We start from the raw sequence: 27242 nt of genomic DNA, 5'->3' as shown, positions 1-27242 counted from the left end.
TATCTCAAGATATTAAACAAATTTTTAAAAGAATGATAACAGTATCCTTTTTTTAATTTTAAAGATAGGGTTTCTCTGTGTAGCCTTGACTGTCCTGGACTCACTTTGTAAACCAGGCCAACCTCAAACTCACAGAGCTCTCCCTACCTCTGCCTCCCTGAGTGCTGGAATCACTCGGCTGGTACCTGACTTCTAACATTCATATATACACTCACTCACAGTTCTGTAACATAGTATGATGTGTATTGTTTTATTTGTGATTAAGGCTGATTAAGTTGCTTAAGCATTTCCTGTCACAGTCGTAGTTTAAATTCTGAGGCTGTATTAGCTCTTTATCTCCTGGAGCTGTAAAGACTAGTTAATTTGTGTAAGGAAAGTGGAGCAGCTTGTTCTTACGCAGCCATTACAGGTTCATTTTTATTAGAGTCCAGATTCCAATCCATTTTTTTGAGACAAGGTCTCTCTATTATGCATCTCATACATTCTGGAACTCAGGATGTAGACGAGGCTGGCTTTGAACTCCCAGAGATGAACCTGCCTCTGTCTCCCGAGTGCTGGGATTAAAGGCAAGAACCACCACGCCCAGCTCAAAAAAATTTTTTTTGACAGATTAATTTTATGTATGAGTGCTCTAGCCGCATGTATGCCTGCATGCCAAAAGACGGCATCAGTTTCCGTTGTAGTGGCTGTGAGCCACTATGTGGTTGCTGGGAATTGAACTCAGTACCTCTGGAAGAGGAGCCAGTGCTCCTAACCACTGAGCCTGAGCCATCTCTCCAGCACCACTGCCCCTTTTTCTTTTTTCTTTTTCTTTCTTTCCTTTGGTTTTTCGAGATAGGGTTTTTCTTTGTAGCCTTGGCAGTCCTGGACTCACTCTGTAGACCAGGGGACCACAGAGTGAGTCCAGGACTGCCAAGTGCTGGCATTAAAGGCGTGCGCCTCCATGCCCAGATCAGAATTGTTTCTGTTAACGTTAGGAAACTCAAGCGCTTCGTTTTACAGAAGCGCTTTACGCAAGAAGGATATCTAATTCTAGGATCAGAACAGAGGGAGCATGTCAGAGTCAAGAAGTCCTTTGTAGATAGGACACATAAGCTAAGTCCTGGAGAGCAAGCACGCATGTGCGCAGTGCAGAAAAAAATAAACGGGAGGAAAAGTACTTAGCAGTTTCTGCTATTGAATATCGGGGGTTTGAAAATTGAATGCTTGCCGACAGCGAAGGCAGCCCTTCTGCCCGACTTCCGGCGTACTACGTTGCCAGGGTAACCGGAAGTCATGCTACGGCCCGCTCCCCGCAAACCATAGAGTACCGGAAGACGCCTGAGCGAAGGAGACCCAAGCGGGGCGGGGCAAAGCGACTCGGCTCCGGCGCGGTGGGTTCCGAAATGACGACCTTAGTGCTGGATAACGGAGCCTACAACGCCAAAATCGGTTACAGCCATGACAATGTGTCGTAAGTGTTCGTTGTCTCCCGAGGGTCAGGGCGTGTAAGCCTTGTGGTTTCCCAGGCTGTGCTCTCCGACTTGAGGGATCCGCAGACGCCCTCGCGCGGCTCCAGCCTCTGTGGAGGGATGCTCAGTTTGGAGCTGGGTTGGTGGGTTTGATGCTTTGAACTGAAATTGATTTTGATTTTTGTTTGGGGCTCGGGGCTGCGGAGGTGGAGTGGAGTGTTTGATTCGTTTGGTAACAGTAAATGGGCTTCCTTTTTGATCCAGGGGACCAAAGACAAAGTTGATGAAATTTCGGAAAGAGGGCAACGTTTTGGGGATGCTAGCCTTTGGGGGCAACGCAGTTGTAGGTTTTCATCGGATTCTCAAAAGGTTCAATGCCCCCTTGCCCCCCAAATTGTAAAACCACAACATTAGTGTCCAGGGAGTTTGAAAGCATTGGGCAACCTACTTGAATAACCTGGTTGGTAAAATCAGGAACGCTACAGTGGCATCTTAAGATATGTTTTGTAAAATGTATGTTTGAATAAATAAACTTTCCTCAGTTCTTGAGCTGAAACCCAGGACCTTGCATATGTAAATAGTATCCTCCCATAGAATGACACCCTCCGCTGCTTTTGTAGCACTACCTGCAATAAAGGATGACCTTAAACTTCCTGCTTCCCCCTCCTAGGTGCCAGGATTACATGGCGGGCCGCCACTTCAGGCTGAAGTGGGCATTTTACTGAATTTTTTTCTTAGACACTAGTTGTTGAACTCTTGCATGATGAGCAAGCACTACATTTCTTTGCCCAGCTCTTTTTACCGGTTTCTCAAAGCTTCAGTGGTGAATGGAAGCCATTTATTTAAAAAAGGCTTCTGTTTAAGTGTTTTGTTCTTGTTGTTGTCTGTGAGAACCAGGTACAAGGGGTTGGAGAGATGGCTCAATGGTTAAAGGCCGTTTCTGAGATTCTAGAGGACCTAGGTTCAATTCCCAGTATCTACATGGCAGCTAACAATTGTCTGAAACTCAAATCCTGGGAGATCACACAACCTCCTCTGGTCCCCATAGGTTCCAGGCACACACCCACATGGTACATAGACACACATGCAGGAAAAGTCCGATACACAGGAATAAATAGTGAATGAACGAATGAATGAGTGCAGGAAAAATACCTGTACATATAAATAAATAAGTAAACATGCATGTAACTGGCACATATATAGAACAGGATTTTTGTTTTGTTTGTAATGTGCTGGAGAATGAATCAAGGGCCTAACATATGCTAGGCAATCGGTGTACACTGAACTATAGTCTCCTCCTACTTTGTAATTCTTCATTGAGACAGGGTCACACAGTGTGGCCTGAGATTCCATAGAATTCACTCTGTAGACTAGGCTGGCCTCAGACTCATGACAATCCTCCTGTCTCAGCCTCAGTGCTGGAATTATAGGCATGACCCATCACTCCTGGCTACCTGATCTCTTGTTAAGGACGGAAATCCAGACTCACAGCCAGACATTATGCAGTGAGAGATCTTGGAATACTCAGCCCTAAATGGGATGCCTCCATCAAATCTCTCCCCTCAGAGCTCAGGGAACCCTGTGGATGAGGAGGCAGAAAGATTGTAAGAGCCAGAGGAGATGGAGGACACCAAGAAAACGAGGGTTTCTAAATCAACAGAAGCAGAACTCACAGACTCACAGAGACTGAAGCAGCAAGCACAGCAGACCAGGTCTGCACCAGGTCTTCTGGGCTTACAGTATGGCTTCTACTTTAGTGTTTTTATGGGATTTCTCTGATTCTTGAACCCTCTCTTAGGCTCTTGTGTTGGTTTGTCTTGTAAAATTTCGATGCTGTGGTTTTTGGTTTATTTCATTGTATTTTATTTTGTTGTTGTTGTTTTAATTAGTGGATGAGTGAATGAATTAAAACCTAGCCACTGAGATAAAGGTTAACAACTGAAGTGTGGCTTACACCTGCTGGGAGAGGGAAAATTCATTTTCTCCAATGGAGTGATACTGGGTGTATCAACCACTCCCGGGCAGCCTCATGTTCAGGAGTAGCTGACCAACATAAAATGGACTCCACCATCTTTATGTGTCCTTTTATTTGGTTATAATTTAGTGGGTTTTTTTTTTGGGGGGGTGTTATTTTGTTTTCTTGTCTTGGGGATTTTGTTGCATTGGGTTTTTGTTTTTTGATAAAGAACTTAAGAGTTGGGTGAGTAGGGAGGGAATGAGGATCTGGAAAGACTTGGGAGGAGGAATACTATGATCAAAATATATTTAATATTAAAAATTGTTTTAAGTAATAAAAATACAACAAAAAAGAAATCAAGAGACATGTTTATAAATTGTTACTTTTTCCCCTGAAAGTGTGTATCATCATTATGTATCATTTTTCATATACTTTGACTGCAATTTTGTGTATGCTTAAGAAATTATTTAGAGATACTTCAGAAGGGTAAGTGCAGGAATGTTAGTCTCTATTATGGACAGCATGCACAGTTAGCAAAATGAAGTATGTGACGGGAAGCAAGCTAAAATAGTCAAGAATAGCAAATTGGCTAAGTATATTAGAATACAGCCATGCAGTTGACAGCAGGGCAGTTTCTTTTATTTGTGGTGTTAGGGTCCAACTTAGGTCTTCAAGGATTTGCTTTACTCCTGAGCCACACCAGTTTCTCCTAAGAGCTAGTGTCTCACTGTATTGAAAGGCCAGTTTCCAGCCCCAGGCTCAAGTGGTAGTCTTGCCTCTGTTGCACAAATATCTGGGATTATAGGCAATGCAACATTAAGCCCAGCCCATGCTGATTTTAAAATCATGCCCTCCAAGAACTCTTACACAGGCAGAAAAAATATTGATAGTGTGTACTACATGAAAGTAGACACAACCTTTTAGAAGAAAATTTATTTAATTGTATTTCATGTGCTTTGGTATGAGGGTGTCAGAACCCCTGGAACTGGAGTTACAGATAGTTGTGAGCTGGGTGCTGGGGATTGAACCCCGGGTCCTCTGGAAGAGCAGCCAGTGCTTTTAACTGCTGAGTCATTGCTCCAGCTTGGCACAACCTTTTTATAATATTATCTCAATATCATGGTGTGTGTGTGAGTATATGCATACATGGATGATAATGGCTTCGATTTTATAATCCTGTCTGGATTGTAAGCTCATAGAGGTCAGCATCCATCTTGAAAGGTATTGTGTGATAGGTATGATGATGCAGACCTTTAAACCCAGCCCGGGAGGCAGTTTGAGGCTGGCCTGGTCTACAAATCAAGTTCCAGGCAGCAGAAAGCGCCATAGCAAAACCTTGTCTTGGAAAACAAAACCACAGAAAATAAAAGCAAACAAAACAAAAAATTTAAAGTGGTTCTTCATTTTGTACTCTGTGTGCCAAAATTTTGAACTTTAACTTTATTAAGAATGTTTACTTTAGTTGTTGGAGAGATGGCTCAGAGGTTAAGAGCACTGCCTGCTCTTCTGGAGGTCCCAGGTTGGATTCCCAGCCACCACATGGGAATCTGATACAGGGATCTGATGCCTTCTTCTGTCATGTAGGTGTACATGCAGATTGAGCACTCATATACATTAAATACATTTATCTAAAATCTACTTTAATGCTGGAAAAAAAATCCAGATAGAATTAAGGATTGCCAGAGATCAAAGTCTTCAGTCTTGGTAAGGCAACATCTTTTTTTAAATCTACATTGTGATTTGTACAGGGCAGCTTCTGGGCTAACTTGTAGCTATAAAATACTTAGCAAAATAGCTGATATTTATATTTTTTTTCTATTCTAATTTTTTAGTTTCCTCCCTCCTTCAGGGAGCTGATTCTTTTAACTCTCAATAAGCCCATGTTTGCTTACTCTCCAAATAAGTGAGAATGCAAAGGAGGAAGAAAACAAACCCAGCTCTGGCCCTCCTCTATGCAGCAGCCGGGCCACGCCCACCCAAGGGTTCTGTAAGATCCTTTGAGAACCTGCTAACAGCAGCGCCTTACACACAGCCACCCAAGGCATGGTGGAAGTCACTGGTCACAGAAACACCGGTGTGAATACATAGTCCTCTAGTACACAGGTGATGGCTAAGTATTAGTGCTTTTATTTGTTGTGAGCTGAGCTGTCGCTCCAGCCCGAGTACTAGGGCTTTTTAGCAACTGAATAGGTGGAAGGTAATTGTTTATTTCTTTGCACCTAGGGTTATTCCCAATTGTCAGTTCAGATCAAAGACAGCGCGTCTTAAAACATTTACCGCTAACCAGATTGATGAAATAAAAGATCCTTCAGGACTCTTTTACATCCTTCCCTTTCAGAAGGTAACCCAATTATGTTTCATTTCTGATATTATAAGCCTGTATTGTGGGGGTGGGGGTAGGGTTAGAGTACACTTTCTGGAGTGGTCACTTTCTACCTTGCTGAAGCCGAGTCTTGTTTCTGCCACTGTGCTGTGTATTCTAGGGTAGCTGCCGCTCCAGCTTCCCCGGGGGTTCTCCTGTCTCCCCTCCCATCTCTCCAATAGGGGTGCTGGGATTAAAGCCTGCGCTGCAGGTGCTGGGGACCAAACTTGCATGGTCAGGTGTACAGGTAACACCTTTAGCTGATGAGTTATCTCTCCAGCCTATAAACCGACATTTAAAGGTATTTCTTTTATTTTTTTATCCTTTATATTTCAACTTGCATACCCATGTGGGATGGAGCCCAGCACAGTCCTCTTTTATCGCGCGCGCGTGTGTGCGCGTGTGTGCGCGTGTGCGTGTGTGCGTGTGTGCGTGTGTATATGTGTGCGCACTTGGAAGTGAGGCAGATGCTGGCAGAAGTCATAGGTGGCAGATGCCTCTTGGGCTGAAGCTACAGAGTACAAGTGAAAATATTTTTAGATGTCTAAGAAAAGTTTGTTTCAGTTTTAATTAAGATTAACTAAAATGGCTAGGTGGTGGTGGAACACACTTTTAATCCGAGCACTCTGAAAGACAGAGGCATGTGGATCTTTGTGAGTTTGAGGACAGCCTGGTCTATAGAGTGAGTCCATGACAGCCAAGGCTACAGAGAAACCCTGCCTTGAAAAACCAAATAAATAAACTTACTAATTAATTTAAAAATCTAATTAAAATGACGAAATGAAATTGTTTTAGTAAAAATAACTATGCTTGGGTTACTCATTAGAATACTGGATTTCTTTTAATTGAAACTAGGCGGTATATGTGCCTTGTATTTTGGCATGCTGTCTGAACCACTGGCATCTTAGTTACTGTTCATGAGGCAAGCGCCCCCTCTGCAATTGACCTGACAGTATTAGGTTGGAAAAGGTTACCACTCAGAGCTAGAACTCAGGATTTAGAACATGTGAATCTGATTTAGTTTTTACGTGTGTGGGTGTGTGTATGTGTGTGTGATATGAGCAGTGGCCCATGCCGCCCCTGGACTTGTGTGTGACGATGAGAAGACAGCCTTGTAGAATTAGTTCTTCGCTTTTCTGCATGTCGGCTCTGGGGTAGAACTCTGGTTACCAGGCTTGCAAGGCGAGCTCCTTTACTCCTTGAACCATCTCATCCTTAATCTTATTTTTAAAAATTATTGAAGTATTCTTGATAATTAAGGGGTTCATGTTGTTCTTGATTTTAGGGCTACCTGGTGAATTGGGATGTCCAGCGGCAAGTTTGGGATTATCTTTTTGGAAAAGAAATGTATCAGGTAACAAGTTAGAGTATGTATTAAATCTATCTCTGTGTCTTAATTCATAGGAAAACTGGGGACTTACATTTAAAAACTTATGTACTCAAGGTACTGGACAGAGATTTTTCTAGATTTCATTTATTTTTGGAGACAGGGCCATACAATGTAGCCCTAGCTGGGCTGGAATTTGTTGTGTAGAACTGACTAGTCTCAAATTCTACCTTCTGAGTGCTGCTGATATTAAAGGCATATGTCTGAAGTGTGATCTTATAAATATTTCCAAAGTACAAATAAATAAAACCTCCAGGTTGAAAACTAAGTGGAGTACAGATAATCCATATGAAAGTCGGTATTAAATTTTTATTTCCTGGGGCTGGAGAGATGGCTCAGTGGTTAAAAGAACTATCTGTTCTTCCAAAGGACCCGGCACCCACATGGCAGCTCACAACTATCTGTAACTCCAGTTCCAAGGGATCTGACACCTTCACAATGATGCACATAAAATAAAATTTAAAAAAAATTATTTCCTGTTTTTACTGTTTTTTTCCTTATGCTAGAGAATCAAACCCATGAAATTGTTCTGTGCTAGGTGATTTTTCCATCACTCAGCTATATCCTCAGGCCAGTATTTAGACTATTATCAGGCATATACCATACCCTTTTTATTTCACAAAAATATATGTTGGCCTGCATATCTGAATATATAGCTGTTAGAAGAATTTTATGTTTTTTTAAGATTTAAAAAAGTTATTTATGTACATGTGTATGTCTTTGTGAGTGAGTGTGTGTGTGCATGAATGTGTGTACATGTCTATATGTGTATGTGAGAGTGATTGTGTATGTGTGTAAGTGTATACCATGTATGTGCAGGTGCCCACAGAGACCATGGAAAGTGCTGGATCCTTTGGAGCTAGAGTTACAGATGGTTATGTGGGCTGCTTGGTATGGGTGCTGAGAACTGAACTCCAGTCCTCTGAAAGAATAGCAAGAGCTCTTAACTAGTGATCTCTCTCTCCAATCCCTGATTCTTTTTTTTTTTCCAAGATGAGGTTTCCTATGTAGCCTTAGCTGTCCTGGACTCACTTTGTAGACCAGGCTGGCCTCGAACTCACAGAGATCCACCTGCCTCTGCCTCTTTGACTGCTAGGATTACAGGCATGCACCACTGAGTCCAGCAAGGATTGATTCTTTTCTTTCAATGTATTCATTTTACTTTCTGTGTATAGGTGTTTCCCCTGCATATATGTCTGTGCATCACAGGCATGTAATACCTGTAGAGGCTAAAGAAGATGTCAGATCCCCTTTCTGGGATTTGAAAACCTGGGTTTTTTTGGAAGAGCACCCAGTGCTCTTTAACTGCTGAGCTAACTGTCCTGCCCCAAATTTTATGTTTTTCACAACTATAATATAACTATAGACAAGTTGAGAGGATGGCCAAGTTTTAATCTACCCCAAGAATGTAGGAAAAACTCTCCTCCATTCACCATGGTGTTGAAAGGAAAGAAGCCCAAGGGAAGTATGAAACTGAGACAGACTTTAGTCACCAGGAAGAAATGCACCACCGTCACCTTCACTCAGGCTAACTGTGAAGATAAGGAGTTCTGGTAGATGCTGTCAGAGCACGTTCATAAGAACAGCCCTCCCCAGGGTGACATGGGACGGCGGTGTCCTGGGTCCAGAACCTGAACTTTGAATTGCCGCTATGGAAAAGGCAAAGGATAAGAGACCAAACAAAAGCCAGGTGTGGTGGTGCACACCTGTAATCCCAGCACTCAGGAGGCAGAGTCAGGCAGACCTCTGTGAGTTTGAGGCCAGCCTACACTACAAAGCCAGCACAGCCAAGGCTACACAGAGGAACCCTGTCTCAAAAAAAAAAAAAAAAAAAAAAGAAAAGAGAGAGAGAGCAAACAAGGCTCCATGTATACTGTGGAGTTTTCTGCACATAACAGTTCTCCAGAAAGCCCTGGGGAAGCTTCTGGCCTTCCTCCTGTCTGTAACAGGAATGGTGGCCCCACTACACGGGTTGCGGCAACCCTGCTCTCCTTAACAGTTTCATGCTGTGGCTGTCCCATGGTAAATTTAATTTTGTTGAGGTGAGATTGTAACCAGACTCTGAGTTCAAAGCCTAGCTGTGGCCCTAAGTGACTATATGAAACTGGGTAACATACTCATTATTCTGTGACTCGGTTTATGTATTAAGTGAGGATTATAGTTTTTAGTATTATTGTGAGGATTATATAATTTTGTTTATTATATATATATAAAACAAATTTGATGATAATTACTATAGATTATAAAACTTTTGGGTTTTTATCCTCCCACAGGTTGACTTTTTAGATACTAATATTATTATAACAGAACCATATTTTAACTTCACTTCAATTCAAGAATCAATGAATGAAATTCTATTTGAAGAATATCAGTTCCAAGCAGTATTAAGAGTAAATGGTAAGTTTAAAGGTTTTACTGACATTAAATTATGAGGATGGTTATGAGTGGGGCAAAGAAACTCAGAGTCTCAAGTACTGGATGGGAGTTTTTAGGTCTGAAGGAAATAAAACAATTTTTTTGTTTTTTAAACTTATTATTTTAAAAAAGATTTATTTGTTATGTGTATAATGTTCTGTCTGCATGTACAGCTGCACACCAGAAGAAGGTACAAGATCTCATTATAGATGGTTGTGAGCCACCAGGAAATTTGGAAGAGCAGCCCATGCTCTTAACCTCTGTCTGAGCTGTCTCTCCAGTTCCCAGAACACAGAATTTTTAATTTAAGCCTAGAACTTTAGCTTACCCTAGTGACACAGGCCTATGATTGTGGCAGCTTGGGAGGCTGGTGCAGGAGGATTGGTGATAGCCTCCCATCAAAAGAAGCTGAGTAAAAAGAAGCTGAGTGATGAGTCCTAAGCTGAGGAGTTAGCTTCTGTCCTGTGTCCCTCCTTCCAAAATAAAGCCAGCAGTAACAAAAGAAAAAGGTCATATTCTTTGCTTTTTTATTTACCATTTAAGTGTGGCATTTAAAAGGTTAAACACTGAGATCTTAAGACAGTTATAAAGGGACTGGAGAGATGGCTTTCAAGAGCGTCTACTGTTCTCAAAGATGACCTAGCTTTGCTGGCCCCATGTTAGGCTACTACAAGCACTTGTAACTCAGTTCCCTGGCCTCTGCAGGCACCTACACACACATGCACATAAACACAGACACATACGCAGAACTTAAAATGAAATCTAAAAAAACAGCTACAAATACTTTTAAGAGTGAACTTTTTTTTTTTTTCCAAGGTTTCTCTGTGTAGCCTTGTCTGTTCTGGATCCCTTTTGTAGACCACATTGGCCTCAATCTCATAGAGATCCACCTGCTTCTGCCTTCCTGAGTGCTGGGATTACAGGCGTGTGCCACCATGCCCTAACATTTCTAATTAAAGGCTTTTTTGTTGTTTGTTTTTGTGGGTTTGTTTTTGTTTTTTTTTTTTCTTTTGAGACAGAGTTTCCATGCGGCCCTGTAACTCACAGAAATCCGCCTGTCTTTGCCTTCTGGGTGCTAGGATTAAAGGTGTGCACCACTGCCCTTGATTTAAATACAGTTTTTTGTTGTTGTTGTTTCTGTTTGCCTTAGGTTGCTACTTTTCTTTATTATTTTTATTTCTTTATTGTTTTCTTTATTGTTATTTATGTATTTTAACGTTTTTTTTTTCATCCTTTTAACAGCTGGAGCTCTTAGTGCACACAGGTATTTCCGAGATAACCCTTCTGAATTATGCTGCATCATTGTAGATAGTGGCTATTCCTTCACACACATAGTTCCCTACTGTAGAAGCAAAAAGAAAAAAGAAGCGATTATTCGGTGAGCTATGCTTACTTTTAATTTTCTCAATTTATGTCATTTTCATGCTATTTCTTAGGGGGAAATATGTGATAACTGAACCAAAGTTGAATTCTTTCCTTTTAGGATAAATGTGGGCGGAAAACTCTTAACGAACCATCTAAAAGAGATCATATCCTACAGGTAATAATTGGTTTTGAACTTGGGGAGGATGAGGGATCACCACACCCAGCTAGAGGTTGGCTTTTCACATTGAGCACAATGCTGTAATTCTTCTTAATTACCAAGTTTATAAGATCCATATGGTACTTTTGCCATGGTTAAATCTGTCTTCTCTCACCTGAAGTGTAAACATTCTAAACTCATAAACAGCATTCACAACGTTATGACTACATGAATGTGATGTACTATTGAACTAAGTCAGTTAGGCTGGATTTCAGTATGTTGTGATATTTCTCTTCCCTAGACTGGTGAGAAGAAGCAAATTGGGAAGAAAGAAAAGCTTAATGCATTTGAGGATTTAAGATTAACATCCTGGGCTCCTATAATCCCAGCATTTAGGAGGCTGAAGCAGGAGGATCAAGAGTATAGTATTGGCCATCCTTGGGCTACATAGTGAGACCCTGTCTCAACTCCATCAGAAGGGAGGCAACTGTGTATATAATCTAGCTAGAATAGGCACAGACACTAACCAAAAAAAAAAAAAAAAAAAAGAAAAAAGAAAAGACGGATAGAAAGGACAACAGAGACAGACATAATAAAACAATAAAGAAAAAATGGAGGGGGTACGGGGTAGGGGAATCAACAAAACTGTAGAACCAGAAAATTTCAAGGAATTTTTAAAAATGCAAATATAGCTTTACATATGCATCAGTATTAGAAATAATACAGGGTGGACCCAAGGGGAGTTGGAGCAGGAGGAGGAGAGGCCTGGCTCTAAAACTTTAGTCCAGTGGCAACAGAATAACTCATGGCCTGAGCACTTGCTAAAGGAGGTTGGTAGCTGAAGACTGGTGGCTTGGATGCATAGAGGAAGCAGGAAGGGAAGTTCCAGTATCCCTTTGAAGGGCATGTTGTCAGTGACCTAACTTCCTTCCGGCAGGCTTCATCTTCCTGGTAGCACCAAGCCTTTAATGCCAGGAACTTAGGGGACAGTCTAGATCTAGTTGCCGCTCAGGTATCTGTTCCTTACGTGATTACAGTCAGAGTGCTCATTGATCCCCTCGAAGAATACTGCCTCACCATGAAGTTACTTAAATGTTTTTCAGGATGGAGAACAAATAAAAAATTCTTAGGAATTTGAAGCTAAAAGATACAAATGGAAAATTCCCAGACATAAAACATGTTAGCTTCCCGTAGTAATCACAGGTTCATTTCAGTTAATGGTTTATTTAGGGCCTTGCAAAATGAATGAAAGCAGACAAACGATTTTTCTTTCTCAAAGGACTGCTCATAAGAATTATAATGTGCCTTTACAATGTACATGAGTGGGTCACCAAGAAGATGCTGCTGCAGATTTGTTGTGTGGACATTCTCACTGACCCACATTTCCACGAGTGGAAACAACTTTAAAACCATGTGATACTGTATCTCAGAATAAACTGAGGGAAACACAGGGACAAAAACAGCCCTAGTTCACTGAGTCTTAGGCTGTTTTCACATGTAACCTCTGGTTCTGAGATGAATCTCATCCTTGATACCTGAGAACAGTCATAGCTAACTCAGCTTCCCATCTCAGTGGTATGAAGGTGAGAAGATGAAATTGGCCTATAATGCCTGTTTAAAAAGCAAAGAAAGGAAGCAAGTTTTGAAAGTTCACTGACCACAAAGACCATGGTAAATACCTCACAGATTCTATCGTGAGCACTTTTTTCTTAGTCTCTCAGGGGCCCTTAGTACCTTTTCATATATGAACAGACTGGACCCTGTGGAAGTAAGGTAACCCAGTTGGTAGATTGTGCTTCCAACCTGTGACTGTAATTATTCATTAACATTTAAGCTTCTTTCCTTCCTCATCTAAACTTTAAACCTAAGGAACATTAATAAATATGCGTTAGTAGATTAATCTTGTTGACAGTATGGCAGTAGAAATAAAAACAAACCCTACATTTAAAGCATTAATAATGTAGCTAATCATGGTAGTGCATATTCTTAATCCCAGCACTCAGGAGGCAGAGGCAGGTGGATATCTGTGAATTTGGGTCAGCCTGGTCTACACAGTGAGTTCTCAGACAGGGCTAGCCAGGGCTACATATTGAGGTCCTGTCTGAAAACAAAAGAATGCTAGTAGATAAAAATTTTCGTGGGATAATATTTAGTTGAAAATATAAAATAAACATGTAGCATATAATACACTTAATGTGCAAAGAAAAGTATTCAAAGAAATTACCTCATAAAATTTTTGTTTTTTGTATTTTCTTTGATTTATTCATCAAATTGTCTATTTTCTGTGTATGTGTGCTAATTCATATGCTTTATGATCAGCAAAGACAATGTCAGAAGTGAAGACATTCTAGTAGTGCTGAGATTGACTGAGGGATGGTTTACTTCTTGGTCAGAAAGGACCATATAGCACCTGTTTGGAACTTCCTTCTATATGGCTGAACTGACGTTTGCCCTTTAAGGAACAGTGTACACTCAAATATGATAATCTAAATGAGAATTAGAGTTAAGATTTGTTTTACACACTCAAGAATTTAATATTTCAAACTGGGCATAGTGCTGTAACACTAGCACTCAGAAGGCTAAGGCAGGGGGATTTCCATGAGTTCAGGGCCAGCCTGGGATACATAGTTAATTCTGTACCAATCTGGACAAGTGTGAAGCTGTTTGAATACACCGAAAACCAAACCAAACCAAAACAAACAAACAAACAAACAAAAAACACCTTAGAATTTCAATGTTTCCTAAAAACTATGTTTTAAAAAATCAATTTACTTCTCGATTGTAAGACCCTCCCTCCCCTGAAAACCATTTTTATTGAAAATTTAATTCTAGATTTTTTTTTTTTTTTTTTTTTTTTTTGGTCCGTGTGCATGTGTGTGCGCATGCCAGCCCTAGAGAAGTAGTTGGGGTCTGGAGAAATGGCTCTGTGGTTAAGAGCACTTGCTGTGGTTAAGAGGACCCTGCACCCACATGTAGGCTAACAGCTGTTCATAACTCTAGTTCTCGCCCTTCTCTAGTCTCTGGAGCACTGCACACAAGTGAACATGCGAGCAGAATACACATACGTGAAACAAAAATAAGAATAATTAGATGATACTTTAACCTTGCATTCAGTTGCTTCTCATTTCAAATTTTATCTCTTTGTGAGCTACATTTGTCTTGTGTGGGGGAGGATATGTACGCACGTGCATGCCTGCATGAAGGTCAGCGGACAACTTGTGGGAGTTGATGCTTTCCTTCCAACGTGTAGGTCCAAACTCAGCTCACCAAGCTTGGAGGCAAGTGTCACGACTGTTGCCAGCTCTCACGTTATGTATATATTGTTTGTTAGGCAGCTGCATGTTATGGATGAGACTCACGTGATTAATCAGGTGAAAGAAGACGTATGCTATGTGTCTCAGGATTTCTACAGAGACATGGATATTGCTAAGTATGTATAATGCTACCTGCTAGTTGGAGAATTGATTTTCAGGAGATGCTAACAATTACAAAGTTTTACAAATCGGTCTCGTCTTTCAGGTTAAAAGGAGAAGACAATACAGTGATGATTGATTATGTTTTACCTGACTTCAGTACAATTAAAAAGGGCTTTTGTAAGGTAATTTTTAAATTTCTTTTTTTGTTTTATATTTTTATTTGCTATGTGTGGGTATATTGTGTTCGTGTATGTATACACACCATGTACTCGCCCACATAGGCCAGAAGGGGGTGTCACATCCTCTGGGATTGGAGTTATAAGGATGTGAGCCTCTGTGCAGGTACTGGGAATCCTCTGGAAGAACAGCCAGTGCTCCTAACTGCTAAGCCCTCTCTCCAGATCCTGTAAGGTAATTAAAAACAAGCTCCTTCGTAATATCTTCTAATCTTCATAATCTTCTCAAGTGACAACTTCAGCCACATTTGCAAAGCATTTCCCAACTAGCTGGATTGACGGGGTCTTTCAGTGACTGCCTTCCTTGTAGCCATTTCTTTAGGCACAAGTAGATAAATTTAATTAGTAAGTTTCTAAGATTGTTGTGAAGGACAAAATTCACTGCATATTCTAAGTGTTAAGCAATTTATCTTGAATGTGAAGATAATTTTCTCTTGTCTTTGGTCAGCTCAGGAAAAGACAGTTCTGTGTTTGGTAAATGTAAAGTCTGACCCTGTGGTTACTGGCTTGATAAAGACTCTTGGGAAATTAGAATTTTCAGATCAGCAGTGGTGGCATACATTTTTAATCCCAGCACCTGGGAGGCAGAGGCAGGTGAGTTCAAGGCCAGCCTGGTCCACAGATCAAGTTCCAGGAGAACCTGGGCTACACAGAGAAACTCTGTCTCGAAAAACCACCACCAGCAACAACAACCAAAAATTCTACTCAGAAATGTAAGGAGACATATAGTATTCATTTAGAATAGTGGGAAATTGGCAGTAGCCTATAAGGAAGCTATAAGGAAGACAATTTTAATATGTTCATATAGTAAACAGTAATGAAAACAAGGTAGAGCTACATGATTACCATGGATCCATCCCAAAATTAATGTTTAATAAAAAACAATAGAAAGGTATATACACATTAAGTCTATATAGAATACTTTATTTAGAATACAGTAGCATTAACCTAGTTTTACATAGTTTCAAAGAACTATGTGAGTGGTGAACATCAGATTTTAAAAGGCATGATAATTTCTTTGTAAAATTGTATCGAGCTGCTTACTGGGTATATGTGTTTTATATAGTTTGTACTTAGTATATCTGAAATTCTCCCCCCCACCACCACATTACAGAGGTGAAATGCAGATCAAAATTCAGGAAGGAAAATCTCCCCAAATATTTAGACCACAGAGTTGTCTCATTAGACACAATTGACCATCTACAGTTTTACTATCCAGTTATCAGCAAGGTCCACAGTCAGACGGGGTACAAAGCTGACTGTTCCGCAGAGGTGGGGCCTGCAGCTGGTCAGCATGATCTAGTCTCTCCCAATACGACAGATCACTGGAATCAAGGGGGTTAAGAAGCTGCCTGGTTTCCATTCATCTTCCTGGGAGTTTTCAGTTCCTAAGTCAGAAAGCTTATTATTATTTTTTTTTTCTGGATAATGAACATCTAACTAGGACTCTTTCCTTTCTAAGAACTTTCTCATGCCCTGTGAGTGACATGCCGTTAGATCATCAGACATTATCACCTAAGCCAGTTTCTTCCTTGTTTTCTCAGACCAGCACCTGCTCCGTGGGCCTGCATTGTTGAGGTGTTTCTCACAGTTGATCACTGATTTACTCATTATCTTTCCTGGGGGAGGGGTGAGCAGGAGGTGGAGGGGGTGGCACACAGACAGACAGTTGGACATGGGACAAGAAGCAAGTGGTTTTACGACTCTGCAGGTTTTTTTGACCTGTGACCTTGTGAGCAGAGTCTAGTTAGAGCCTGCACTTGTTTAGTTTCCTACAGACTCATTTGCTGTGGCCGTGGATCCAAGGCTTGGTGCCTTGACCTGAGTGTGGGAGGGGTGACCCATCTGGATCCTGGTGTGTTTAGTGTGGCACAGCTGGGGGATTAGGGAGTCTCCAGCTACAGCAGTCGCTAGCTGTAGAGCAGGACCCACAGTTGCTAGTTTTTGCACACACTGGTCAATCGCTAGGAAGCAGTCATTCGTGGATCAGAGGGGGCTTTGCCATTCTAGGTGTCTTAATCAGGGTTTCTTTTGCTGCGAAGGGACACCATGACCAAGGCAACTCTTACAAAGGAAAACCTTAATTGAGGCTGGCTCACAGTTCAGAGCTTTAGTCTATTATCATCTCAACAGGAAACATGGCAGTGGCAGATTTCCTCTAACACCTCCCAATAGTACCACTTTCTGGTGACAAAGCATTCAAATTTATGAGCCTGTGGGGACCGTTCCTGTTTAAACCGCCACACGTAGGCTATATTTGTTTTTGTTTTTGTTTTTTCTCGAGACGGGGTTTTTCTGTGTTGCCTAGCTGTCCTGCACTGGCTTTGTAGACCTGGGTGGCCTGGAGAAATCTGTGTGCCTCTGCCTCCCTGAGTGCCGGCCTAAAGGCATGTGCCACCATACCCAACCACTTAGGCTATTGTTAATTTCAACTAGGATACATTAGTCAAGAACTCTTGGGAAATTTGAAGCTTTGATTTTCTCCTGTTAAAATGAACAGTAACAACATATGGAGAAATGGAGTCTATAATATCATGGGTGACAAACAACAGAAATTCTATTTAATCTCTTCTCAGAAAGAGGATGCCTGCTAAAGTGTAAACCATCAGACCTAACAGACCTAACTGGAGAATATTCCTTTGTCTCTAGTGATTACCACTTTCTGCAGAACCATTATAGCACAACTGATAGTTTGTGTAATGGTGCTAGAAATAAATGTATGAGGGCCATTCAGTAAATCATGGATTTCTCTGACCAGCCTCCCAAAGCCGTCTAAATCTCTTCATTTGTCTATGTCTACAAAAAGGCTTTAGAATTGTACCCTCAAAAAAGAGAAACTACTTGTACTTTCAGATTACATATTAATGACTAATGGCATTGGAGTTGACATTCAGCAAGGACACGGAGTGCTGGCTCTTTTCCCTGGTTAGGTATTTGGTCAGTCAGCCTGATCATGTTCTGTTAATCAGGGCTTTAAAACAGCTGTAAACCTTTAATGTCTTTCAGCCTGTGTCTGCCTCAGGTAGTTTTCCAGTATTGGCAAAATGAATGAATTATCCTTTAAACTTTTAAAGTGAATCTAAAGTCAGCATGTGTGCATGTGTGTGTGTGTGTTTAGTTTCTTTTTGCTTTAAATAGGCCCAGGCTGGCCTCAGACTTGCACAGTCCTCCTGCTTCAACCTCCCAAGTGCTGGGACTGCAGGTTTATACGCCCTACCAGGCTTAATGTCAGTTGTAAGTTAAGTTGTAAATTTAGAGAGAATATTTTCCATTCTACCTAAGATAGAATGATACTTCTTCTGTGGAGAATAATACTATTATCTCACTGTGGCAGTTATTTAATTGGGTTAGAAGTGATTTACATTTATACTTTCCTTGGTTTTTTTAGTGATGTTGTGTAATTATCTGGAAAGTTTTATATAAAATTTGTTATGAGCAGCGTGTTCCCAATTGATAGCAAGCTGAGTCATTCATATCCAGGTTATGATGAAAGGGAATATTTCCGGTGTGCTGATATGATAAACCTTGAATAAGTCGGAACCTTCCTGAGTCTAATATATCATGAGTGAAATGACAGCATGTCTGTCTCAGTGTTATGTGATACTTGTGGGATAATGTACATAAAATGTCTCATGCAGTTAGAGGCACTTTGTTTTGTTGTTTGTTTGGTTTTTGTTTTTTTTTTTGTTTTTGTTTTTGTTTTGTTTTGTTTTTGCATGCCATTGTCCAGGATTTTATTGAATACCTACCATATGCTAGGTAGTGTGTGCTGTATTAGGCAGTGGCCATGTGATTAACATGAAAGATTGGGGAAGACTACAATATGTATTAAGGAAACAATAATGTATATGTATATTTGCACATACATGTGTTTACACACATAGTCATACATTTTCACGTATTTTGAGTATGCTGTGGTGGAAAACTTGTATCTATCATCTGGGTGACGTGAATGACTATACCTGAATCTTGAAGAGATGATGACTGTACGGTTGACCAGGACTGATTTTTTTATGATGTGGGTGTTTCAGAAGGAGAGCCCTTTTCTAGCCCCTTCACCGAAGGGCAGGTTAGCAGAATGTAAAGAAGAGAATATCCTGGTTCATGTAAAGTTTGTGTTTGCTATATAGGTGCACTACAAGCTGGCATTAAAGGAAACATTGCAGTAATAAAAACCATGTCTTGAGCTGGATGTGGTAGGGCACGCATGCCTTTAATCCCAGCGCTCAGGGAGGCAGAGGCAGGCCCGTCTACAAAGGGAGTCCAGAACAGCCAAAGAGAAACCCTGTCTTGAAACAAAGAAAAGATTTTAAAAAAACCAAACAAACATGACTTTGCTTAATTATTTGGATTTTTGTTTTCGAGACATGGTTTCTCTGTGTAGCCTTGGCTGTCCTGGACTCACTTTGTAGACCAGGCTGTCCTCGAACTCATAGAGATTCACCTGCTGTGTGTCCCAAGTGCTGGGATCACAGATGTTGTCACCGTGCCTGGCTGGAAATTATTTTTTAATGTTTGAGGATTTTGTACATGCGTGTAGTGCATTTTCAGGTCTCCCTCCTTTCCTTCCTCTCCTGCTCCTCCCTGTCTCCACCACTATTCTTTCTTCCCGATAGAATGTGCTGCATTTTTTTACCCATTGAGTCTACTCAGTGCTGCCCACGTGTGCATGGTTGTTGAACCATCTGTGGAGTATGGCAGCTGCGTGTCCAACAAACAAGTGAAGTAGGGAGTAACTAGAGAGGGGCAGGAGCACGGGGGAGGGGGTAGACACTCGTACTGCATAATCTCTGTTTAGCAGTGGAATCACTGCTGTTACAGGCTGACTGTGAACTTTCCTTTCTTTTAAAGACATATGGAGTAAAGGTGGTAGATTGTCTGTGGGGTAGGATGGACATAGTAGCATTGATTTTTTTTTTTTTTTTTTAATTAGTCTCCTCTTCCCTCCTATCCTGGAACTCATTATGTAGCCCAGGCTGGCCTCAAATTCACAGAGAGCCTCCTTCCTCTACCTCTTGAGCTCATTTTTGTTTGTATGCTATGACAACAGGAGGGAGAAAATATTTTTCTAATTTTTGAGAATCTTGAGACTTCTAATAAAACATGGTCACTGTCTAGTATTATGTATTTCTAATTGGTATTTGTCATATGAACAAGGCAATGTCGCTCATATGCTTTACCTCACTTTGCTTTAAGCCAAGAGAAGAGATGGTACTGAGTGGAAAGTATAAGTCTGGGGAACAGATTCTTCGCCTCGCCAATGAGAGATTTGCTGTTCCAGAAATACTCTTCAATCCTTCTGACATTGGCATTCAGGAGATGGGGATCCCGGAAGCTATTGTCTATTCAATTCAAAACCTACCTGAAGGTACATTTGCTAATGACCAGAGTAAAATGTTGAAGAGAAATAGTTTTGAAAAATAATAATCATAGTACTGTTTCTTAAGTAATTTCAAACAATGACACCTGTATTATTGGAAAAGATTTTCTGATCCTATAATGCATTTAAGTAGTTGTTGGTTGATTTGTTCTGGGTCACAAATCATACTTTGCAAAAGTCATGATGGTCTATTTAAGCATGAATATAGTTAAGTACTAAATAGCTCTATTCATTTGAGAAAAGTCTATTGATTTTTTTTTTTTTTTTTTTTTTGGCACAGTTTTGCTCTATAGCTCAGACTGGCCTGACCTCAGGGTCTCCTGCTTCAGGTTCAGGGTTAGAATTATAGGTGTGCTACAAGACTGAACTGAAAGTTTTAACCTAAATGTATTCAGAATCAAAATCTAAAGGTTTTAATGGATTGCTCTTTCAGCAATTGATAAGACTAGCTTATTCATTTTGTGATATTTAGAATAACATACAGGATTACTTTTCTTTGTTTTTGTTTTTCAAGACAGGGTTTCTCTGTGTAGCCCTTGCTGTCCTTGCTTTGTAGACTAGGCTGACCTCAAACTCATGAAGATCTTCCTGCCTCTGCCTCTTTTTTTTTTTTTTTTTTCACTGTTAGTGTTAAATTTCTTTTTTTTTTTTTTTTTCAATGCAGTTTATTCAGGAACATTGAACAATCCTCGGACCCCGGGGAAAGCCAGCCCACAGCTTAAATAGCCTCTGGGTAGCCAACCCAGGCATGCCACGGGGGCAATGCAGATAGGTCCACATACATGGAAGCAAGCCAGATCCTCGGCCTTAGCCAAATGTGGAGTTGTTCCTGACAGAGAGCACTCACCATCGGGAAGGTGGAAGGCGGAAACCAGCTCCATCTTTAACTGCCTCTGCCTCTTAAGTGCTAGTATTAAAGGCATGTGTCACCACCACTCCAGCAATCAGACTTACTTTTATTAAGATAGCAAGATGGCCCAGGCCTTTGTGTATGAGCCTGACAACCTAAGTTAATTCCCAAAGCTTACATAGAGGTAGAAAGAGAGAACCAATGTTATGGAGTTATCATTTGATCGCTACACTTGCTCTTGACATGAATGTCCCTCCCGTATCGTGTGTGCATGTGTGTACAGGCATGCATACAGTAGTAATAAATAATAACAAAATCAAAACGAGTGGAGTCAAGGGTTTCATAGAGATTTCCGATTCTTCTGAAGTATATGTTAAGTAACTAGTGTCCTGGGATTTTAGAGTAGTTTCCTATCTTGCTGTCCTACTTTTTTTTTTAAGATTTATTTATTGTTTATACAGAATTCTGCCTGTATGTGTGCCTGCATGCCAGAAGAGAGCACTAGATCTTATTATAGATGGTTATGAGCCACCATGTGGTTGCTGGGAATTGAACTCAGGACCTTTGGAGGAAGAGTCAGTGCTCTTAACCTCTGAGCCATCTCTCCAGACCCTGGCTGTCCTACTTTAAGGAGTTATTTGTTTATATTTGTATGTGTGTGGGGTTGTCCTGTATGAGTTTATGTGTCGCATGCATGCAGGTGCCCTCAGAACCCAGAAGAGGGCATCAGATGCTGTGGAGCTGGATGTTTTGAACTGCTGGATGTGGGTACTGGTGACTGAACTCAGGTGTTTTTGTAAGAGAAGTTAATTCTCTTGATCACTGAGCCATAACCTCTCCAGCGCTTTTATCCTTCTCTATAAGGAACAGTCATGGCATTAGAAGAAATCTAGTGCATATAGTGTACTTTTCCATGACTAAAAACCAAAATGAAAAGGAAAGTGAGTAATGCTACAGCTGTGTTCCTGGTTCCCGGTTTATGTGAAGTTGCTGTCATTACATATGTAATATCAGTACAGTGCTCCTGGAAGGCAGCTTTATTGTGATGAGGAGAAGCAGTAGGTGTGGTGTGGCCAGTGCCCATTACATCCTGATAGCTTTTCCAGTTGTGTTCTGTAGGTTTGTAATGCCAGTTCACCTTGTGATGCCTAGTGTCTGCCGTCATCTACCTTTAGTGTGTTTGTTCACACCTAGATCTTTACTTAAAGGCTATTGATCATGAGTGTTTTCCCATCAAAGGTAAATATCATAGAATAGATATATCTGTTTTTAGTGTGAGAACATAGAAATTTGGACTAATTAAAAATATCAAAGAAGGCCTTTTTTATTACAGAAGTTTATAATCTCATCTCTAGTGAAGACCCACTTTGTTTTTGGGGAGAAGGATGATAATTATGATTCAATGCCTGTCTGCTACAGAAAGTTGTTTATATATGGCTTCCATGCATATACAATCCATAGGTAGTAGTTCATCCACCTTAATTTTTTGTTTTAAAGATCTGTGAGGTCACATTTCACTGTCTTTAGTGTCTGCACCCATATCACCTTCTCATGAATCTTAAAATGTAGCTTTGTGTGGTGGCACATGTCCTAACCACAGTGCTGTAGAGAATGAGACCGGAGGATTGCAATTCAAGGCCATCTTGTCCATATAGTGCAGCCAGTCTCAACAACAGCAGCAACAAAGGAAAAACATTTAATCTTAATGGTGGACCTCTGAGGCTGTGGTTTCCAGCCATCTCGACTGCTCTTTGTCCACATGCTCGCTGAGTCCTTCCAGGGAGAAGATCTTCTAACGTTGTTCTCTACTTTTCTCTTTTTTTTTTTTTTTCTTTTAAAGAAATGCAGCCACATTTTTTTAAGAACATTGTCTTGACGGGAGGAAATACACTTTTCCCGGGATTCAGAGATCGGGTTTACTCAGAAGTTCGGTGTTTGACGCCAACAGATTATGACGTTTCAGTTGTGTTGCCTGAGAAGTAAGTGTGGGTTTATAAAGGAACCCTTTTGCCAGAGCTGGGGAGTAGAAGGCGTGACGTTAAAGCTTGGCTCTGTTTAGATGCTGGCAGGTTATTCCCAGTGGCATCCTTGTATTCTGTCTCAAAATAAAATCTTAACTCTTAAGTGAGTTAGGAGAGCCAACCACAGCATTTGACACATGATGGGAGCCCAGGAACATGAACTTTTCCCCTATCTGTGTCAGTCCTAGTTCCAAGGATTTTTATAGGCAAAAAAACCAAATTCTTACTAAATTTATCTTAGACGTGCCACCTTGTGACAAGTTCTCTCTATCAAGAAGAGAAGGTTAACAACTGAATTATTAAGATAAACACTATCAGCTGGGCAGAAGTGATGCACACCTGTCTAATCCCAGCACTCAGGGAGGCAGGGGCAGGCAGATCTCTGAGTTCTAGGCCAGGCTGGTCTACAAAGCAAGTCCAGAGCAGCCAAGGCTACACAGAGAGACCTTGTCTTGAAAAAGACAAAGAGAGAGAAAGAGAAACACTATCAATTCATAAGTTTTGGAATTTTTTATGTTCTAAATGTTTTCAGTGAGCCTTTGTAACTGACTAGGTTTTTTTTTATTCAGAATTGTTATGAAGTCAGGAATGGTTGTGCTGGTGTGTTATCCCAGCTTTGAGAAGCAAGAGACAGAAAAACGAGGAGTTCAATGCCAAGCTCGGCTACAAAGCAGTTTTGAAGCTAGCCTGGTTAATGTGAGACTGTTTCAAAAAAAAAAAAAAAAACAACAACAAACTTTTAATGTCACCTATTCTCTTTATGAAAAAGGGCAAATAGGATCATTTCAACTTGAGCAAAAAAAGTTAAGGTAGATCTTTACAACTGTATGAATGGACTTATATACCATTTTGCTTAGAGCTTTGCATTTGACATTGGAGAGAGAAGGCCTTGTGAAACCCTGGTTCCTTATGGTCAGTTCATAGCAGTGACCAGAGTAAAAGCTCAGTTATATTACCTGAATCACGAGGGCTTTCATTTTATTGTTATTATGTGTATATGATGTGTGGGGTTGGGGGTGTGGATGCTTCAAGCATGTGTGTGAAGGCCAGAGAACAACTGTATTGATTTTCTCCTTCTACATGGGTCCCAGGGTTTAACCTCAGGTTGTCAGGATTTGCTAGCAAGAACTTAGCCTGCGAGCTAGTAGGGTATTTTGATTTTTGTTTGTTTGTTTGTTTGAAATAGTCTCACTAGCTAGTCTGAGACTAGCTTATGTAGACCAGGATGGCTTCAAATGCATAGAGATTGCTCTTTTGCTGCCTCTGCCCCCTGAGTGCCAGGATTAAGGCCAAGCCACCACATCATGGCCAAATCAGGAGTTCTTAACGGAAAGATTGCCTAGTGTTAGTGGCAAAGTTAAAAATAAGATTCTACTTTAATTAAATTTAAATTTACACTGAAGTAGTACTTTTCAAAGTCAGTAGACATTAATTGAAGGGTCTCATCTGCATCACTTTCTGTTTTCCTTTGTTTTGTTTTGTTTTTTTTGAGACCCAGTGTTGCTTGTTATGAAGTTCCATCAGACCCCAATCTAACAGTCGTTAGGCCCATGCTCCCATGTGTTGGGATTATAAATATGCACCACCTATATAAAACTTCCATTTTTAACTTTTGGGTAAAAGTATCAAGTAATCATTAAATGCTGGAATAATTTTTTTGTCAGCAGTAATGTTCATATACTTCTTGACATTGGGTTTTTATCCTACACATACCTGCCTGAGGCCAAGGGACTGACCAGATAGCTTTTGTTGTTTAATGTGATGAATCATGATTGTGCATGTTTCCTTCCAGAAAAAAACCTACACGTACAAATATAAAGATATCAATAAGTCTGTTAATAAAAGGTTGCAAATGCTGTGTGTAAGAACAATTCTCTTCACCTGTTCTGATCTCAGCTGAAGAAGAAAAATAGAACTGAGTCAGCATAAAGCATGTGTGGCTATAGACAGCAAAGCAAATCGAGTGCTTCACTTGGTGGGTTTTATCTACCGTCTGTCTGTTTATAGCAGCCACAGTACAGACTGAAAGTGTTGCTGAGACAGCTGCTAGGTCTACACGCCACAGCTGCAGGGTAACTTAGACTTCCCGTTCCCATCTCTAAAGTAGGATTTACCCATAGCTGGCCCATGGCCTGCTGGGAGAATAATTAGGTTAATATGTCTTCTCTTCAACTTAGGTCCAGAGCTAGAGCATTTTCCCCGTTTACTTCTCACCAGCTTTTGTTTATGTTCTGGGGTTTTCACTAAAAGTAGAAGGACCACAAATAGGGCAAATAGGGAAAAAAAAACCCAAAAACAATCCACTGTGTTGTGCAGGTGAGGAAGAGCTTAACCCATAAACGCAGTTTTACTTTCCAAAGTAGAACTTTCAGTCTCCTAGTGCGTAATCGACATTTGCTCTATGAATCGTTGGTTGGTGGCTGAGTTCATTTTTGTGATCTCTATTTCAGCCCTATTACGTATTCCTGGGAAGGTGGAAAGTTGATATCTGAAAATGATGACTTTGAAGATATGGTGGTTACAAGAGATGATTACGAAGAAAATGGACATAGTGTCTGTGAAGAGAAATTTGATATTTAAGAAACATTTCTGGATGAAAGTCTTGAGAAGTTTAATTTCAAAGTTCCTTTTAAAGGAGGTTAAAGACTGTGCTATTTTTCATCTTAAGGTTTTGAACCTATATAAGTATTCTGAGTCATAGTGGATGTTCGCAGGGCATTACAGCAAACTGTAGTTCAGCCCATGTTTCATTTAGTAGTAGTAGCTATGACAATACTTACACTGTGTCTGAGAATAGATTATTTTTCATGAGGAAGCAAAAGACTAAATGTTTAATTCTTCATACTTGAAAACAAAATTTAAATATCTCGCCAGTCTTCCTTAGAAGATACTGTGTAATTTTGACTGTGCTTGGCTGAAGTGTTTACAGACTGATAAGATTATGCTCTCTTAGAACTGTGTATTTTATTTAAAGTTTGTTTTTCTTATTTGTACATAATAAAGTTGGAAAGACCAATATTAAATGTGTATGCATAATGTTTCTCTTTTACACAGTATACTAAGTTTGAAAGAATGAAGGTGTTTATGGTGTTTGTGGTCACGACTATTTTGCAGGAACGTTCTCTTTGTTTTAGAAGTTCTTTCATGTGACCCGTAGTACACATATTACGGTACAATGCTTAGTGACAGTACGTTTGCCTAGGTTTGAGCTCCGCGCTGCCAAAGCAATAGCTTTGCAATTTAAGGAATGAGCTGGTAATTTCCTTGGGTTAAACATGCCATTTTGCAGGGAAGCTCCTTAAAACTCAAGACGAACTAAAAAGAGAGGGTCATTGAGACACAAAAAGCAAACAACTTAAAAGTTTGAAAAAGTTAGTAAAACTTAGCGGAGTCACAAGGCCTCTTTCTTCCCAGCATGTGTTAGCAATAATGCTGAAAACACACTTTCTGACCTGTAAATCATGTAGATCACTGCAAAATTTCAGCTTTTTCTGAATTGTTACCCATGCTGGCGTGGCCTTTTTTTTTGAGACATCGTGCTCCTATATATAAAATCCCTCAGCCATATCCTGTAACCCCAATAAACTCATTGGTTCACCAAGTGGGACTTTGGCAATACTGTTACTTTGATCTGTTGTCCATTCCTTTTCTGGGATGAGTAGACATTTGTTAATGCCTTGCCCCAAATAGTGTCACACAACACAGTGACATTAGCAAATGAGTCAGAGATTGCTTAGCCTGCATGTGTGACAGACAAAGGAACCCATGGGGGTCTTGCATCTATAGAGGTCAGAACTGTCAAAAACAGAAAACACGTGCCCTAACACAAGAATGGATCAATGGCTGCATGAAGAATGAAACTTGATCCTTATCTCTCACCCTGCATGATACACAGCAAAAAATGGATCAAGGACCTCCATGAGAGACCTGATCTGTTACAGGAGAAAGTAGGGAATATGCTTCAATTTAGAGGCACAGGAAAGAATTTTCTGAAGAGGACCTAGCAGCACAGGCATTAGGACCAACCACTGACAATGGGTCCTTGTAAAATTAAAAACAAACAAACATCATCATTTCATGAAGAGGCAGCCTACAGAATGGGGAAAAATAACCTTTGTCAGCTGTATGTCTGGTGGAAAGTTACTGTCTAACATATACAAAGAAAAACAACAGAGGGGTGTTGTTCTTTTGAAATGTATACATCTTACTCTTGTTTAGCTGATTTCTTCCCCCCCCCCCCCCCCC

At 40.5% G+C, this 27242-nt stretch overlaps 1 protein-coding gene across 6 annotated transcripts; it reads left to right on the top strand.

The window, feature by feature from the left end:
- Positions 1-1308: 1308 nt before the first annotated feature.
- On the top strand, positions 1309-26020 carry Actr6 (actin related protein 6). 6 transcript variants are annotated; one of them, XM_021645706.2, is made up of 11 exons: positions 1309-1453; positions 5632-5749; positions 7056-7124; positions 9431-9554; positions 10815-10950; positions 11056-11112; positions 14426-14524; positions 14614-14692; positions 19943-20114; positions 22817-22955; positions 25448-26020. In XM_021645706.2, the coding sequence occupies exons 1-11, from the start codon at positions 1386-1388 to the stop codon at positions 25575-25577; spliced, it is 1191 nt and encodes a 396-aa protein (XP_021501381.1). In that variant the 5' UTR covers positions 1309-1385; the 3' UTR covers positions 25578-26020. The 6 variants fall into 6 exon arrangements, with proteins under 6 accessions (XP_021501381.1, XP_021501382.1, XP_060233875.1 ...); XM_060377891.1 differs by lacking the exon at positions 1309-1453 and adding an exon at positions 1480-1594; XM_021645707.2 differs by lacking the exon at positions 14426-14524.
- Positions 26021-27242: the final 1222 nt, after the last annotated feature.

Source organism: Meriones unguiculatus, chromosome 2, assembly GCF_030254825.1.
Source record: "Meriones unguiculatus strain TT.TT164.6M chromosome 2, Bangor_MerUng_6.1, whole genome shotgun sequence".
NCBI classification, from domain to species: Eukaryota; Metazoa; Chordata; class Mammalia; order Rodentia; family Muridae; genus Meriones; species Meriones unguiculatus.
The sequence above is the reverse complement of the archived record's forward strand: the minus strand, read 5'-3'. Positions and strand labels throughout refer to the sequence as shown.